General features: G+C 43.5%; 1 protein-coding gene across 6 annotated transcripts in view; it reads right to left on the bottom strand.

Annotated features, from left to right (window-relative positions):
• Positions 1 to 18,884, bottom strand: part of TLN2 (talin 2) — a 202,930-nt gene that overhangs the window by 46,320 nt on the left and 137,726 nt on the right. For all 6 annotated transcript variants that reach the window (XM_037396159.1, XM_037396157.1, XM_037396161.1 and 3 more), the window contains 11 exons: positions 15,114 to 15,207; positions 12,104 to 12,193; positions 10,845 to 10,967; positions 9,420 to 9,563; positions 9,071 to 9,232; positions 7,783 to 7,923; positions 6,468 to 6,649; positions 5,284 to 5,416; positions 3,620 to 3,721; positions 546 to 716; positions 71 to 217 (listed from right to left, as the gene is read on the bottom strand). In XM_037396159.1, coding sequence (XP_037252056.1) covers positions 71 to 217; positions 546 to 716; positions 3,620 to 3,721; positions 5,284 to 5,416; positions 6,468 to 6,649; positions 7,783 to 7,923; positions 9,071 to 9,232; positions 9,420 to 9,563; positions 10,845 to 10,967; positions 12,104 to 12,193; positions 15,114 to 15,207 — 1,489 coding nt within the window. The remainder of the gene's footprint in view (positions 1 to 70; positions 218 to 545; positions 717 to 3,619; positions 3,722 to 5,283; positions 5,417 to 6,467; positions 6,650 to 7,782; positions 7,924 to 9,070; positions 9,233 to 9,419; positions 9,564 to 10,844; positions 10,968 to 12,103; positions 12,194 to 15,113; positions 15,208 to 18,884) is intronic.

Raw genomic sequence — 18,884 nt, 5'->3', positions numbered from 1 at the left:
TTCCAACCCCCTGCAGCACGGATCAACTTTCAAGTGCAAAACGAAAACGGGTCTGGATTTCTATGCTCACCTTGCTCATCGCTTCTGCTATCGAGTCTACCATACCTCCAACCATGCCTACTTCACTTGCAGCTTCATTTAAGGTAACCATGATATCATCCACTGCCTCTTTCATCAGCTGAGCGGCCTCCGTGATTGCATCGTGAGTATGGGATGCCTGGAAGAGAGAAAATGAGACAACAGCAATCATCAGAGCACTGATTTGTGCATAAAATGTACAAACCGAAAGTGCAATTAATGAAGACAATACAGTAACAGCTCTGAAAATCCCCTTTCAGGTCAAAGATGAGAAGCTAAACCTGACAGCAATGTCAGCAGAACAAATCTCGCTTAGACCAGAAAACACAATGTTGAACAGGAATCACTTAGTCATTTTCACTGGGTCCCTGGACCCTGCAGCAGGTACGTGCTGTTTTTTTCTGTTCTGCCTGTCCTTTCCCCTTTCCCCTCTCCAGTAACCCCTTAGTTACACACAGCAGCCATACCTTGGGGTTTCCCCCCCCTTCTTTGGCAGCATACAGCATCTGCAAGGCGGATTCTGCCAGCGTCTTGCTCTGGTCCAAGACGGTCATCTGTTGCTGATGATCTAGTGTTTTGGATGCCACGCCAACTGCAGCTAAAACCAAGGGTTCGAAGTAACTTGCCAGCTGTGTTACCTAAGAGAGCCAGAACAACCACAGAAAGCCATTAACCCTGCCTCTCAGGTGCAGCCAAGGGGAAGCCTGTCTCGTGGCCACCATCGGGCCGTGGGGTAGCTCCAACAGCACACTGTCCTAACACGGCACAGTGGTCGGTTTGTATTCTGTGCCTGTGTGATTCTGTCTTCCCTCACCTTCAAATTGCCTGAGAAAGATACACATCTCCTCCCTCAGACACACACGGTCCCCTGAGGCCAGACAAAATCATTTTCAAGACTTGCAGGTGGTGCACACTACTTAGGAGCACCCATGACAAGTGCCTCCTCTGTGCAAGGCAGGAATTTCTCTGCCTTTGTTGCAGAGAGCAGGTAACAAACGAGACCACGCTGCATTTGGGACGCTCTGTTCATCTCAGGGGCTGCTCGTATTCCCCGCCTTCACTCCCTAACTTCTCAAACCCTCTTCGGGCTCCAGTGCAGCCCTGGATGGCTCTTTGCTGGGTAAGGCACCAGAGTGGGCACAAGGGCTACCACTGACTCGAGACACAGTTCGTCGCTCCCAATGAGCAAACACAATGGCTTGATCATCCATTTCGGTTTTGCATACCTTCTGCAATCAGAAGCTACCAAACTGGTTATGACTGGACGGATTGTTGCCTCTTTCTCAGCACCTGTCGGCAGTTTGCTGGCTGTTCCTGCTGATCATTACCTCTCCCTGTATTACGCTAGGACAGCCGCCTGGCCCAGCCCCGCCGTGTCTCTTGCTGCTAAAAAGGAGCCTAGGAGTTAAGGGTGGTTAAGCGCGAGCCTGCAGCCCATGGCAGGCACAGGCCAACTGGAACAGGCAGGCTACACAGGCCACACATCGAGCCCACTGCACTTCCCCCCCAGTTCCTCACTTGGGCTCACTACACTGCTGGCGATAGCTAAAGACACAGCTCTGCTAGCAGCTTCTGTCGCTGCGCTTTAGTCTGCAGAATGCATGGAGTCGGTGTCTTCTGCTTTTCAACAGTTTCTGAACTGATTTACACTTGTTCTGAGGAAACATCTGCTTTTGGCTATACGCACGTTCTAAGAGAATATGTGACTATTTTAATGTGAATGAATATTTTTACAGTCTACCTGTCACCTGACACACCTACAAAACCACAGCAGCGTATAGTTCCTGTCAGAAATCCATGAGGCTTTGCTTTTACCATTTTTACTGGATGCAAACCCCCTGTACTGCTTTGGGCCGGTTACCCCACAGCACACGAACCAAGCGCCTGCTGCGGCACTATCTGGTACACCTGGAGCCTCCAAAGTTCAAGTGTGCGTACTTACAAAAAAAGCAGCTTTTGAAGGCTGGCACAGGGAAGAAAAACAGGTGTACTTCATGTGGAGGATGAGATATTGAAAGGTTTACTCCATCTAAATGACTATGTGGATAGCTAGGAGCCAATAAAATTTAAGATTTAGACTTCTTTTTCTATTTTGTTTCTCAGAGGGTTAAAATAAAAAAAAAAACACTAAAAGCTCAGAAATGATTTTACAAACGTAAGGTCTTTTAGACTGCGTCAAAGTAAACAGCAGAAAGGTTCTTCTGTGTTCAGCAGGAAAAACAGGCTCAAGAAAAGCAGTCAACTTTTATCAACATTTACCTAACAAGTGGAGGAGGAATGTGACTCCCTAACGACCTGTATCTTAGCAATCCTGATTTATTGTACACCTCAGAGGGCCAGGTAAACTGAGAATCCAAATGGCAAGTAGTGAAGAGGTTAGGAAGTATCTGATGGTTACCCGAAGCTAAACGGAGCTACTTGGGTACAACTCTGGAAGAGCTTTCACACTAACACAGTGATTCCTTTCCAGTATTAAATGCACTGACACAGAAAACCTGTTTTTATTTTTCTCTCAATAATATGTTGTAGAATGAGGAATTACATCTGAGAAACTACTAAACTCTTGTAGTAACTACATGAAATAATACACACTTCTTTACACCTGTTGTAGTATTTAATTTTTGGACAGAGATCCAATAAGCACAAGTTCTACCATACTTACACTCCATATACCAGAGGGATGTGTTCACACAACGCTTACAATACCATGCAAGATTGTTATAAGCCTTTCTTCCCTCCCAGTCCCTAAAAATCTGCAGCAGGGGCTGAAACTCAAGGCAGTTCAAAATCAGCTTTTTTCCTGATAAAGCCCACACTCCCTTTATAATCAGTGGAGCCTCGCTCAGGAGATGGAAAGCGGGCACATCACACTCCTCCTTCGAAATCTAACACTCCCTCTGCTCAGACCACAGAAGCCGCTCCAGGAGATGGGCCTCCAAAGGCCAGAGGTAACCTCTGTGTATCCTACACTTCCCTCCCCGCTTCGTCACGACCTGGCTGAGAAATGGTGTCGCGCGTTTTACGGAAGGACCTCAGATCAAGGTAGGATCTGACAAACTTTGCCAGACTTCTTCAGGGGGCCGCACGCTGCCGTATGTATGTATTCAAACCGTAACTGTGACCTGCTGAAGAAGCCTGCAGTGTGATGGGCTCCAGGCCCCACAGTCACCTTTAACAGCACAGGAGACAGAAGAACCTACACACATGCGCAGCTGCTGGCTGCAACAGCAGGAGGTAGGGAGACCTGTAACGTTGCGCTATGCCCTTCCATCTTTGCTCTTCTCTCCCCTTTTTTCTTTCACCCTTTCCCTGTGGACCTACCCCTCACCAAAAACCTTGGTGAAAATATCTTTTCTATGGCCCAAAGCATGAACAGGTTTATTTGGTCTCAGCTCCAAGTATTTGGAAATCTCAGATCTTTCCTCCTTCCACATGCTTTCTTCTGCTTTTTTGTAGGAATTGCAAAATCTACTGAATCATGGTCTCCCCTAACATCCAGCTGTTTGAGATTTCAAGTACTTTCATAACGGCAGGACAGTACCTTGTGGCCAAGCTGAGCTGCCTCCCCTCGAGCTGCAGTAGCTATGGGATCAATGAGGTGGCCAATCTCCTGGACAACCGATGTCAGCTGCTCCTGTAGAGCCTAATACAAAGAGAAATTGTCAGTTACTATTACAGCTGTTCTTTCATCAAGCTGTACCATACCACAGCAGTCACCCCCAGACCAGCAGATGTACTCAGAATGCTGTACAAATGACCCACTACAGTCGGACGCAGAGATCCATGCTGTCAGCTTTCTTTACGTACTTGCTCATTTTTTCTGCTTTACCCTGTTCCGACAACAAGACCCCCGAGACAGGCCTGTTCCTCTTCAGATTTATAGGGCACGTTTGGGGAGAGAGGGGGAGGAGATGGCTCCTTCCCACTCCAGCTGCAGCAGCAAGCCCAGGAGTAGGTGCAGCGTGCCCAACCCCTCCTCACCCTGCAAACTATTCTTGCCCCGATGAAGATTTAGTATCACTGCACTGATCAGAGAAACCAGCAGGAGGTCAGCTTTAAACATGAAGAAACATTCTTCAAAGCAGACAATACAGCACAAGAGCACAAGGCGCTGCTGTAGACTTCGAAGCTAGCAGGAGAAATTCACTGATAAGGAAAGACAAAGAAAAAATACAGGATCTCTGAGGGGCAGGGATGAGGACTGACCTCCTGAACACTGTCTGTGGGACAGGAGCATAAGAAAAGCATATTACTGAGCTTGTTAAGACATAAATACTGGCTTTTAATTCAGAGGCACTTCATATCTTGGCAGCCACTGGGATTTAGCTCCCTCTCATGAAATGCAAGAGAAAATAAATACCATTTTTGCACTTTGTTCCATTCCTGTGCTGCTTTATAAATAACGACCATTTTCAGTAATGTTTATTTCAGTTCGACACTGTGTCCAAGATGACTTCATCATTTAAATAAAAAAGAATTATCTCTATTGACATATTTCCTGTGATAACTTCTTTTGTATAGCTTCGTTTAGTCTGAGATGCTTCTAGTATGCAGTGTTACAGCCCAAAGAAACCCCGGGAATACACAAACGGACAGGTAATTTCAGGAAGCTGTAGTGCAAAGAGACACTAAGTACCAAGCTGAGAATCTGATCACGACTTGCTGACTTTGGCAGGCAGTCTGGCACGATGGATGGCCCTTCCTCAATGGAACAGGGCAGGATTGGTCTCCATTACCAGGGGTGGCATGGCAGGGGGGTGGGGGCAGGGGCAGAAGGAAGCTTTTTTAGTAAGACTGTATCAACATCAACTCCAGATGTCACTTAATGACAAAACAGGCATTAAGAAAAATAACATTGACATTCACATCACCAGATTTCTAGTAATAAGATTAGTTGCAGAAACGTCATGTCTTCCACATGGCAAGACACTAGAGCAATACTGTCAGCACAGGGAGGCAGAATAATGTATGTGGGTGGTGGTCAAAGGTAACTGCTTCCACCCCTGCTTTTGCCTGGTGATTCGGGTGTTTTTCCAGAAGTGATCACTCTGGCCAGCATGTGGTTTTGCCCAGAAAGATTCCAGTAAGGATACTTCTCCCCTCACTGGCAGCAGAGTGCCGAGCGCTCAGCTCCAACCTGTCAATGGCTGCGGGGCCAGCGAGGCTGCTCAGCGTCACTGTTCGCTGCCGTGCCGCCTCCCTTACCTCAACTGAGATGTCATCCCTTGTGGCCAGGCTCTGACTGACCGCGGCGAGGGAGGCCTGCTCAATGTCTCTGATGCATCTGTTGATCCCATCAATGGAGAAATCACATTCTCGCTGGCCGGGGGCCTTGTCCCTGAAAGACAGGGACAGTCAGCAGAGCGTGGTGGGAAGGAGGCAGGCTCCTTGCCGAGGGCACACAGGGGTACCTCATCACCTGGCAGTGCATACAGCACATGGCAGGACAGCAACAAGGACAAAAGGCAGCTTTGTTCTACCTACAGGATTTTGATACATGTACAGACTGCTCTGCGCACTTTCACAGACTTATCGCTCCTCTCCCAGTGACTAGATAGACAAAAAATTGTTGCTTCAGAAGAAAAGTGCAAATTCAGCCTCCTCAGGATGGCCAAACTGGCCCAAAAATGAAGGTTAATATGAAAACACAACAGACACCTGGAAAAAATATTCATTTTTCTGGTGCAGTGTGACTGTCTTGGAAAACAATTCGGCAGGTACAGGGTGTTACGTTCAGTCCCAGGTGCCTTTTAACGAAGGTTAGTCTTCGAGTACTTTGTCCTGACATGCAGTTTGCCATTTCAGTACAATCATTATCAAAGATAAACAAAACTGTAAACACTCCTTAATCCACCATTTCCAAACCATTTTGATTTAATCAATATGAAGAGGTTAAGTATAGAACTACATTTTAAAATTCACATTAAGAAAGGGACAGACAGGTTTAGTACAAAAAATAAAGAATATTCACTTCTTGCTAACATATTCTTGCAACTCAACAGAGGAAAGAATAGAAAGCAAAGGTAATATATACACTGACAGGCCTTAAAAAAAATATGCTGTTTTCCACATATTGTATGTTGGTACATGATCTGGATGGAGGTAATAACAGCTACGTTTTTTTATTCTACAGCATTCTCTATTACATTTACCTTAAACTGAATTGGAGGTGGGACCAGGGAAGGAGAACAGAACACAGCCCTACGCTGCAGAGTGCTGCGGTCATCAATGACCATTAAACATCCAGTGCAACTGGGAAGATACCATGTGCCACAGAATAACTGATTTCCATTCGTCAAAAATGCCACAGTGCTAGCAGCCATACAGTATTATTCTTTATGAACAGCTGCTCAATTATTACTACAATTTTGTTACCACAAGAGACCTACCTGATGGAGGTGATAAGACTCTTGATAGAATCTGAGACGGTATGGGAATGTCCGGCTAGCACGGACCACGTCGGTGGGTCTTTTGGATTGATAGCCAGAGAACGAGCCGTTTTGATCAATAAAGATGAGCTCTCCAACATCGTTTTTGCAGAAACTAGAATTGGTTCCTGTGCTCGTGATCCCTGTGTACAAGAACACAAAGAGCATTTAAATAATTATTTGAGTTCATCCGCACTTTCTGCTCCTAAAAATCCATTTAATTAACAGTATTAAAATGGCATTATAATTTCTTGTCCCATACTATTATATTCACGGATAGACAACACTGAAATAGTACTAAAAATCGCAGCCCAACCACTGCCTCTATAACACACTCAAGAACAGTCGTCAAGTTTAGAAAGGCACCATCCATTGAGAAACAGGAGAAAACAATGATACTGTCTAATTGTAGATTATGGAGATACCATCGAAAAGTTATTTGTCAGAAAACTTGCAATCTCCAACAAAAACTCTAACTGGGTCATCGTCTCCATACTTATTTTATGGCTAGTCACCTGGCAAATGCAGATGCCCTAGGCCTGGAGGACAGGCTTACATTTGGTGTCGCTTACAGCCCCAAAACTTTAAGCGCACAACAATTCCAGCATCATCTGGTATTGCCAGCTGGAATGAAGGCTTCCAAAAGCAGGAAGGAGCAGCTGGACAGACAGTAACAATACATGACCTCTACTTTGAAGCTTTTATGAAGCTTGAAAGATTTATCCCACCCCCACCCCACCCAAAACCCCCAAACTTCACTAGTTAGTTTAAATACTATTCTATTGTAGTTACAAGGATTGAGGATGGACAACTTGGGGAAAAAAGTACAGAAGGCCCACAGGAAGCTGTTCTTCCCAGAAAACCTGCTTCTTGTCATCATGACCACATCATTTTCGATGGGAAAAAACCCAGCAATGTCCCTTCAGTCCTTTCCAGAACTAATCAGGTTCCATTTGTTGAAGCTGCTCTTGAGGGAAAAAGGGATATTTATTACTTTCTCACATGGAGGAACTCAGCTAACAAGACATATGAGTCACCTGTACTGCATCCCTTTACTCAGAGGACTGGCAGTGCTTACTGTAGCCTGTTTTTACCCGACTGGTACAAAATTCAAGCTCAGAGGTGAAGTGACAGACAGCAGAAGGCCCTGCGAACACCCAGGAACACAGGGAGATGCTTCAGGGTCAGCGCTCCACACTCGCTTCCTCTCTCCTGACACGCAATTAACTCAACATTTCCAACTTTCTGAGGGTGGTGGTGCAACATCCAGCCTTACCTCTGTGCTGATCTGTGCTGGGATGCTGACAAATTCTGGATTTGAAGCAAATGCTGTCAGATTTTCCACCGCCTCTATCAAAGGTGCAGTAGCGATTCTGCACTTGTTGCGGTTTTCTTCAGAGAAATCACCATCCAAGGCCTGGAAATTAAATCAAGGTTGACTTCTGTCTGAATGGGTGTCTTTGCAAAATTGAAATACAATAGTTTAATTCTTCAAGGTTTAAAACTGTTATGTGTTTATGACATTTGAAAGTTCCTCCATAAACAAGGCTGATGCAAAGAATGTGTTAAGCTTGTGTTTCTTTCCTTGGCTGGTTATTGTCCCTAAACTTAAGACCACTGCTTGGCCTCACAAGGCTAAATAAGGGGTTTCTATCATTGCACTCTGATGACTCATAAATTGTGTCTCGGCACCTCATGCTCCAAAGAGTGGAAGTGGCTAACAAGATGGTTCTTTCCTATAGACAGATTTAAAAAACAAAACAAAACACACCAAATTAAGCAAGCCAATAATTTATTGCCAATAATTGCCAATAAGCAAGCCAATAATTTTCATGAGTCAGCTGATCCCTTTCATATTCTCATAGGAAAGATTCCAATATGAAGGACCTTCTGTGTAACGTAAGGAACCTTCCAGTCCTAAGAGCACAATTATTATAAAAGCTTTCAGTAGCAGATCAGCTAATGTCTTCCAGAAGGGTTTAGAATCTCTACAGCTTAACACGCATTATTTCTGCTTGCATGAGGAAAAACTACCTCCTGCCAAATTGCAGGCAGGTATCTGGAAAAGATTACTATTAACAGCAGACTACTAAACTGCAGGAACATAAATGGCTTCTGTTTATTTCCCAGTATTATTTTTTATTTATTTTTTCCCTTTTAAATATGGTAAAGCTGTCAGAAACCTCTGGATATTGAGCAACGTAACACCATTAAAAACCTTCACATTCAGTTGTTTGCAAATTATTCTTATGGTGCAAGCTCATTAAATACATCAACACAGAGGTGTCTCTCACCGGATGGACCAGCTGCCTCTCCTAATACTAATAAATATTGCCCAGTTCTTTCCCTCTTGATTATGGCACAGTTATACCACTGAATATGTTCCCCCAGTTCAGGTCTTCAAAAGAGTAATTAATGATTTCTTACAACCATACATATCACAGAAGGTAAAAAGATATTTTTAACTGTTCAGATTCTGTGTCAATAGAAAAAAAAAAACCAGACAAAAAACCCCCAGCAAACCCACAGAGGACGAAGGAAGCACCATTGAGCAGCGTTTGTACCTTGATAGTTTTAACCAGGTTAGCAGTGCTGTTCGCAACTTCCTTGGCAGACTGCACAAAGTGTCTCTTGGCAACAGGATTTGCCGTCTTTGATGAAGCAATGCGACAAGCGTTGCACAAAGCCGAAGTATGTTTGGCCACAATCGTGGCAGCTGATAATACCTGCAAAAACAGACGGCAAAAAACTGTCAAGCAGGGCATCACAGGAGCATGACCGTTACTCCAGCTGGGCAAAGTCGCCGTTCGAAGCCACGCAAAGTTTCAAACCGAATCTCCTTTGCTTGGTCAAAAATAAAGCCAAGTCACGCGTCCTAACACCGACGGGCTCCTTGCAGTCCTCGGGAATCACCTGTGATGGGCTGCTTGCTGGATCTACCAAATTCTGGCAAGCCATCTGGATTGCTTGATTGGCTCTGGCAAATTGAATGGGGTCAACAAGACCCTGCTGGCCAGCCTGACTGTTTGGATCCGAGATGCCAACCAGGTAAGCAGCCTAGAAATGGGAAAAGGAAGAAAACAATCCTAAGAAACAATTCGAAATCTGTCTTGGTTCTTTGATAAGCTTGCAAATGTGACATAGCACATGGGGGTCAGAGATTATCCAGAAATCACACTGTGAAGTACTATTACCACTTTTTTTAGTAGTAAATGCCCAGAATCCTCTGAAACCAAGAAAAATTACCTTTACACTTGTGAAATTTATTTAGGCAAAACAAAACTGTCCATTGTTTAAGTAGGTGGTACCCCTGGAAACACTTTTCACTTGCATAGCCCATGGAAACACCTTTAGGGGTCACACACATCAGAGAATTATTTACGGGATTAGCCACAGCTGGCGGCGCTGAGGGCTTTCACCAAGCCCCAGCAGAAATCCAACTCACAGCAAACGCACTGCTGCGGAGCGTAGGGCCCAGCAAGCCTGCAGCTGCCGGTCTCACCGCAGCTCAAGATGTCCGATGGCCAAACTTTCTTTTTCAATTAAATAAAAGTTTCATGCCTCTCCACAATGAGGAACTGTCGAGACCGTATCTGAAGATTTCCGGATGAATTTCTATTGCACATACAATTATCTGTCACCTTGATGTGCCAGTAAGGCAACGCAGGGTTAGATGTGGAGGAGATTAAGTCCATACTGAGACATTCCGTACTTGGGGAAATCAAGAAGTGGTTTCCAGATGCAGAGCATGACCCCCCCCCAGCCAAATCCTTCACTGAAGAGGCTGGATCAGCTTACAGGAATTCAAGTCGCTCAGTTATCAGATCAGTAAAGCCACAGTGACCGGTTCCAGACTAATTTTTTGTAGTAGCTGAAGAATTTTGGTTATTCAGAAAGTATCTGAACAGCTGAAACAGGTTGCTTATTATTTCAAAAGTCTGAAATTAGTAGTGCTCCTTATGAATTTTTACAAACTAAATCAAATTTGATTAATTCATTTTAACTGCAGCTGGGGTTTGTGCATTTCTCTAGGATGTAATAGTTCAGAGCTTGAGCTGCAAACATTATGCAGCTTTGACATTTGCTTTATCCTCAGAAAGTTTCCTTCTTGATGCCATTTCTCTTCCACATAAAAACATGCCTGTTAAGTGCACTCTGCTGCTTCTGCAATGTACAGCAGCGTACGCACAATGTCTGTGGACCTACACAGGGCACGCCACCTAGTACAAGGTCATCGTTTGTTTGGCCACAAAGAAGCGAATCTCAGATATACCCACCCACATGAGCTTGCTAAAAACCCCAAACCACATACTTGCTTTACAGACTTCAGTAGCTTACCTGAGCTGCTGCCTCTGTGAGGCCACAGAGAGCCTTGGATGCAACTCCAACACATTCTCCAAAGACTAAAAGATCCCCAGTTTTTGCATTCTGGGAAATGCCCGCCATTGATTCTCCAAGAACCTCAGAAATTAAAAAACAAAGTTACCTTCCCAATATGCTTCTGGGCCACTCAAAGGCAAGTAATTCCTGGCCTTGAGCCAGTTCTAGCCCACAAACCTCTTTGACTTGGCTTTCAGAAATTTTAGCTAATGACTTCACTGAACTGGGCACATTCCTCTGTGCGGTGTAAGGGGTAAGGCATGCAGATCAATGCTGGATTGACAGTAACAAACATATACACTACTATAGTGCAAATGACTATGAGGATACAGAATTAATGCTCATTATTTTTGCTATCATCCACGAGTCATCACAGCTAGCCTGCCGCTACGTGCATTTCACGGATGGCAGAACATGAGAACCAGTCCCGCAGCTGCTGTGGAGACATCCCGGATCATCTCTGCCCCCAAACTCACTGAAACTCAGTGGAAATAAAACTGCACCTACTCTGCTGGAACCAGCTGAATGTCAGAGTACACACTAATTCCCACACTGTCTCCCACTGAACTGAGTTTATTTTCTTTAAAAATTCAGCATCAGGTGTGACTGCAGTAGAGCATTAGATGCAAGGTGACATGCACATCCATTAAGCGGTTTTTCTTTCAGAGGAGGAAGGATCTGAGACAATTCCAACACATCAAATAGTAAGGACACCAAAAGCAAAGCTTCAAAGAAAGACGTATAGCACAGTATGTTTAAAAATAACTTGAGAGACTTCACACAGATTTTCTGATGTGCTGGAATATCTGGGTTGCTCAGACATTTCTCTAAACTGTTTTGCACCCGTATTTCACGGCCAAGCCTCCCATTTATGCTTTGGGCCGTTCTAACATAGCTGCAGTCAAAATATACCGCAGAAGTATGTATGACATGCTGTCTAGCACTGGGGAGAAAAGGAGAGAGGGGGAAACTTTAGCAGTATTGCATACCAGCCACTTAATTAAAAATTTCTTACTGAGGCAATATGTCTTCTAAGTGACCAAGAACCGAAGTACCTGTAAGGGACCCATCTCAGGCTGAGTTTTATCAAGGAATGCAGTGTACATTTGAGCCATAAACACTGTACTGCGTTTCTAACATGTTTGATACGCATGTGGAAACTTCCAATAATCAAAATGCACTTTACAATTGGCACAGAAGCGAGAAAAGGGAATTACCTTTGAGTTTTCCATTACACCCTCAATACAATCAAAATATGAGAGATCGCTCACAGGTTCATTTGGGTTATCCAGCATTCCCTTAACTGTCTGAAATAATAAAAGAAACTCTGATCATTGATGGAGCCTGAAACAGTGAGCTGAGAAGAACACAGACCATCACAACTATCCTGCTCATACCAGTGTAACCTTACAACTGTTTCCAGCAAGCAAACAAAACTACACACTCACTGAGGGCTCGTGTACAGCTGAGCGTGCTACACGTTAAATGCTACCCTACGTCAACTGACCTGTAGTAACCACACATTTGTGCGCTATGAATCTGCTGGAATTATAGGCTACTGCGTTTATCTTGTGTTTGTGGTGAGTGATCTATGGTCAGTTAGCAAAGCTTGGCTGACACGAGCTAATCTGGTTTTCTGTCAGTTGTCAAGAGTCTAATATGCGTTTTCAGTACTGTTTTAATTTTCATAAACAGAATTACAAAAGTGACAGAAAAACCAGCTACCATTTGTTGAGTACTGTCTAGAGACACAAAGGGTTGCCAAACTAAGTGCAAGTCAGCCACCTGCCTGCCTCTTACTACTGCCAACAGATTCCACCAACACACAAAACTATGTATACCAGGGAGGTTTAATTTCCTTTACTGTGGTGGTTCTGATTCCTGGAAACAACAACGTGAAAGTCAGTCACATATTCCTTGAGAAGAACCAATGCATTTATATAACGAAACTTGTAAAAGGCTGTAAAATGCAGCAGACTAATTCTTTTATACGTAAAATATCTGCAATACACCTTTTCCCAAGTATTTTTTTTTTTTATTTTCTGCCAAATACCAGGCAGAAAGGACTTTTAATCTTTCTGATGAAAGTGAAATCAGTAAGTATAGAAAGGTAGTATCTAACTTCTGTACCTGACGTTTGCTTTCCACCTGAAGGAAATCTAGGCATGATTTAAAACCCTTAGACTTTTCTCGTAATGGAACTCCTAACATTAGCATACAGCTACAATATTTTTAACAGCTCAGCTATTACTTTTTAAAAGCTATAGTCTAACTGAAAGCCCTATAGCAATTAAGCTATGAGAACAAGGTGATGCGAAGAAGTTGTCATATCTAGAAAACAGTTTCCAGCTGCCCCTCATCTCCTTCTCAGTTCTCACAGACTACTGCAGCAACTCTTCACTGTTGTGCTCCATCTGTATGTCCCAATTTGTAAAGCAAACAGTGTTCCTGCAGCGCCTGCACTGCTACGGAGACAGAAGCCCTCAGAATGTAAGGAAACAGAAGAGCAAAATACAAGCCAGCACAAACTTCTTACTGACATATATTTGCTATTACTCTACCACCTTCATTAATCCTTTCAGCTGAAATTCTGGGCAAGTTTGGCCACCTCACTGGAGGTCAGACAGTAAGGTCCTCTCGAAGCACAGTTTTCCAGCCTCCAGGGAAGACTGCAGAGCATACTGACAGTCTATCAAATCCAAGCTGAGACACACTTTTTCTGCAGAACCAATACTTAGTACTTTTCAGAAGCCTTGGGAAGACTAGAAAGGGTAGGCAATGAATTGACGAAATGAAGGGAAGAGGTAACAAGTTAATCATTGTAAAGAGAAACTGAAAGTTAAGACTGCTTTCCCGCCAGAATGATCGGGTCACTTTGATGTGAACCTCCAGTCTGGTGTCAAGCCTATGTGGTTTTGCCTCCGTTTCCCTTTTCTGAGAAATGAATCTAATTCCATACAGCCAGGCTTTTCTCACTAACTGTCCCTCTCAGGCAAGCATATCCTGAAGTTTAAGATGCTGCAGATCCTCCTTCTGCCCTTCCCAGGCTGTGTTCACAAGCCATGCAAGCCATGTCTGGGCACAGAACCCTCTGCACTAGCTTCTTAAGGCTCTTCTGCCCTGCCTTTCTCCCCAGAGCTCTCAGCGTTCTGCGGCTCATCAGCTGGGCATTCCCATCTTTCACATCCCACTCTCCTCCAGATCTCTCCCCATTATCTTTCAGGAAATCCAGAAGTGGCGCTTCGGTCCCCTGCTCGCTCCACCCCTGTACTCTGCAGTGGTTTCACGCACCCATTACATTACCGCCCCATTTCCAGTTTTCTCTACTATTTGGACCTGCTGCTGCTGCTGTTAACCAGGGCGAGAACACTTCTAAGCTCAAGAAGCTAAGAATTCGGAAATACAAAGCAGCTCCTACGCAAACTCCTAGCAATATTTTGGGATGACGACTGTGGACTTGCCTATTAAAAAAGCTCATGATATCCTGGAAAGCACTGCAATGATGTTTTTATCCTTTTGATACTGAGCGGCAGAAATAAAAAGCTCAAAGGTGTTTTACGCTCCCTGCACAGGTCAGTCATCCCTTGATGCTCTGACCATGACAACAAACGTTTAGTTTAATTAAGAAGAGGCCATTTCCTACTATTGTGCACAGCTGTGTGTGTGGTCAGGGCACAACCTCAGAATTAGGTCTTTCACCTGACCTGCTACCCACTGTTTGGCCAGCCAAGCATTTCACTCATGAACAAGAACATACCTTGCAAAACCCTGTATTGACACACATGTCATATCAGCTTGGCTGTGACAAAGCAGATATAAGGCATGAAAAATCTACGTTAAGAAATGGCAGGGTAAAAGATAGTGAATGTCATCCTAAAGTGGGATGTCAGTAATAACACTCTATAAGCAGAAAAATCAAGATACAGGTGGGAATATCCATCCTGTCATGACTCTTCCTTAATTCACAGTAAGTACGAATAATAAAGAATAAACTGTATCTTTTGGAGGGCAGGGAAGAGGAGATGGGGACAGGGCAGCAAATTTAATTCTGGCCAAAACTACAAGATGTTCACAGAGGTTCTAGGCTTACGTTGTATGCAACTAAAACCCTTGCCAGAGATATCAAGCGAGAAGACAGTGACAGAAGCTAATTGGACAAAACCCCCAAAGGAAACAAACATTTGGGGCCCATTTTTATTCGTAAGAACTTTTGAAATGCAGTAATACCTCTAGTTCTCTGAGTGCATTATCACATTCCTTCTGCCCGGGAGCTTGCTGGGTGCACAGCGTGATGAGCTGGTTTATACTCTCAGTCACAGCTCTAGGAAGAGTGGAGGAAAAAAAAAAGTAATATTTAAAAGTGAAACTATTCCTTTTATTAAAACTTTTGTTTCATTAACCACACACTGTGTAAAGACTTAAAACTTTGATGTTCTACTACATGTTTTCTTTTCAGTGTTTGGGGATTAACTGTATGTTACACAGTTCAGCTCTGTTTATCTCTTCTTTAACAAGCTTCATGGGAGCAAAACCATTCCTGTTAAAGCATTTGATAGTGATCCACTCCCGAAAAGTCTACCCTTTCAGTGCAAACAACTGAGAAGCTAGTCCAGAAGAAACAGAAGCTTCACCTCACAGCAACAAGTGTATTGGCACCTGTGGCGAGGCTGTGGCTGCAGGGGTGGCCCAGCTGGCTCCAGGGGTGGCCCAGCAGACCCGCTGTGGGACACAGCTGAGCCCAGCAGCTGAGCTGGGGGCACCTCTGGGAAAACAACCCTAGGAAAGGCTGCAGCACCACACGGCAGCGGGCCAAGGCCAACCTGCTACTAGTACAGTGACATAACTTGGTTGCTAGAAGGTATTTTAGCGCTTCTCTAGGTCTGAGATTGACTGAATCATTTCTCAACTAGCGCAGCAGAAGTCTTAAAAGACACAGAAACAAGTGCCTAGTAAGTCAAAACATTTTTAAATGTAAAGTAGTATTATATACCGTTTGCTAGCGGTCTTGTGTCTAGTCTGGCATACTGTATTACACACCCCCACGCATATACTCCTGCTATATATTTCTACAGTCTGTTATCGAGTTGATTTTTTTCCTCATTAACTAATCACTGATATTCTCTGAGTCAACGTGCATCAGCTCCCTTAGGTTTAGATCCACAGAGAACAAGACATTTTTGCATTACGTTTCTATGGGACTTCACAGTCCTGGTGCACGCAAACGCAGGCTGGCAGATCCAGCCACTATTCGTGACTGATATAGTCACTACTCGTGCTCTGACATTATGCAAAATTCATTATAACTACATTCATTTTAGACTAAATGGCTAACTACCCAGGAAAGTAGCTTCTAGAAGAAGAGGCTTTGCAGGAGAAAGAAGTCTGCTGTTCACTGTTATTAATCAAAGATAATTTTTCTATAGCTAGGCATGTTGTCACCAATTTGCAAAACTTTAGCTTGTATGGTGACATTACAGCAGAACGAAGGTTTTTGTGTTGTTTCTCACGGCAAATTAGAAACTGAGTGAAATTGGAGTGCATGGAGAATGTGCTTTCCTCTGGCCTTGAAAGCTCTGCACAGCATTTGGATTATTTTCTCTTTAAGAAAACTGGCACTTCCTAACATGATTGGTACTATCAATAACATGGTTGCCTAGATGGACGGTATTGTACTGTTACAAAAGGCAACAGAATGTGCTTATTACATATTATTACACATACACCAGGTTTTGTGTTTAGTTCCAGGGCAAAAAGAATAGAAACTAGTAGTATTTGTTTAACTAAGATTCCTACCCTTTTCAGGAGCATTGGTGTCACTGTGGAGCCATTTTCCCCAACTTCCTCTGCCTTCTAGGACTGTCACATATGTACGTCTTGTGTCCTGTCTGGCATACTGTATTATACACATGGAGTCCTGCTATATATTTACGTAGTCTGTTATCAAGTTGGGTTTTTTCTTTAACTAATCCTTGATGTTCTCCGACTCAATGTGTGGGTGTATGTACAAGTATTTTTACAATTATTATCTAACTCTGAAAAAGAACACACACGGCTTCACCAACATAACGTCAATGCAAACGATGGGCTCTCCACCTCCTGAACGGCAGTGACTTCTATGCATCAGAAAAATGTGGCACACAGACATATGAAGAGATGGCAAAAATAGAAGTTTAATAGAAGTTTAATTTAATTAATTCCCAGAGAAACTTCAGGCAAAAAATACCTTGTCTGCTGTTGATTTTAATCTAAGTGAGCACTTGGAGAATATCAGTGATTAAAGATAAACCTCCAAACCTGATAATAGATTAGAATTGTCAGCTTTGTAAAGAATGCAGTGAGGTCTCACAAATATCATCGCTACACAGCAAGTACTTGTATCTGGGAATACACCCGATGTACAAGCATTACTTTTAAAACTATTTGGAAGCAGAACCAGGTAGGCGGCCCCTCAAACATCAACCCCAGAGTGGAAGAGGGCTAGGGCTCTAAAAGCCACATTTGTTTTCATCAAATACAGCATATGAACACTTGCATCCTTCCTGCAGGGAACTCAGCCACTGCTGCAGTCCTATGAGTCGGTCAGAGCAAATCAAGAAAAATGCTCCCCAAGGAGGCCAAAGGTACTGAAAAGTTGGAGTGTCTATTATAGCTGGAACAAAGGGGGAAGAAAGGAAAGAAAATACAAGATTAATTGCAGAACTGTGGAAGATGAAAGAAAAATGAGAAGATAAACCACCCTATGTAGGGGAAGCAAGGGACGCTGTGACTTTTTTTATTTTCATGAGAACAGAGAAAGTAAAAATACTTGACCCTGACCATATGATAGGAGGGAAAGAGAACAGAGCCCTGGCAAGCTTGTCACGAGCAGCCACGGAGGATTCGAGAAGGGAAATTTCCTTAGCACTCTTCATGGTAATCTGATGTCTATGTAAAGTCATGTAGACACACATACACATGCCAACATCATGGCAAAATCGAACGTCTAGAGGCTCTACATGGCTTGTCTCCCTTGGTTTATTACAAGTTTCTACAGAGGGAAGACCAGCCTGGCAGAAACTAACACCTAACTGGGCTTCACTGGGGACACTTAACTTCCTCAGCAGGCCGACCGGGAATGCTCCAAGCCTAAAGCAGAAACCTGCAGCAGCCTGATGCTGCGGCAATAACACCAGCTCATGCAACTTCTTCACTTTTAACCAGTGCGCCTGGGTTACCTATTATTTTCCTAGAAGCTACTTATTTCTGGGGAGACAAGATGATGTCAGAATATGTTTCTTATTTTTTTAAACAAATATGACAAAGAAAAGTAGCATAACTGCTTTAAGAAATCCTTTATTAAAGGTCTGGATTTAATTTAAAAAAAAAAGTTATTGCTATTAGAAAGGGATGATTCCAAGGTCCAGGACAAACACCAACTAAATTATCCCCAAGCAAGTAACAGTCTCCACTTACTCACTTCCTCTCTAGGCTAATCTTTGTGGGTGCAAACATTTCGTAAGACAATATTATAAGTCACATCCACACAATCTAAGATGTTCACCCAGTTTAATGTAGACATTTCTAGGTGTGACGTCTATCCTTCCGCAGTCCCCCTTCCAGTTTGATATTTGAACATTCCATTTACAAACTTAGATAACAGAATAACAAGTTAATTAGAGTGAAAAAATTGTGAAAAAGATCTGACAAAGCGAAGGAGAAACAATTACTCAGTCAAACACTGACATGCAGTGTTATTTTTTGCATAAACACAGAGCACCTGTGACTGAGAATCAGCATCCACAAGATGAAATTCAGGGCACGGCTGAGTCCTTGAAGTAAGGGTATCTTCCACCAAGTAAACACAGCATCTAACCCCTTCCAGCGTTCTTGACCACACACACATACACACTGTTAGTGACAGGCAGCCACAACATGATCTTTAAGCACATTCTACGGAAGAACATTATTCAGTGTCTTTTCTTTGCCAGGGATGGAGAGGCTTACTGTTATCTACTGCCT

The sequence above is a fragment of the Falco rusticolus genome, chromosome 7 (genome assembly GCF_015220075.1).
Source record: "Falco rusticolus isolate bFalRus1 chromosome 7, bFalRus1.pri, whole genome shotgun sequence".
NCBI lineage: Eukaryota > Metazoa > Chordata > Aves > Falconiformes > Falconidae > Falco > Falco rusticolus.
This window is presented reverse-complemented; position numbering and strand designations above follow the sequence as displayed.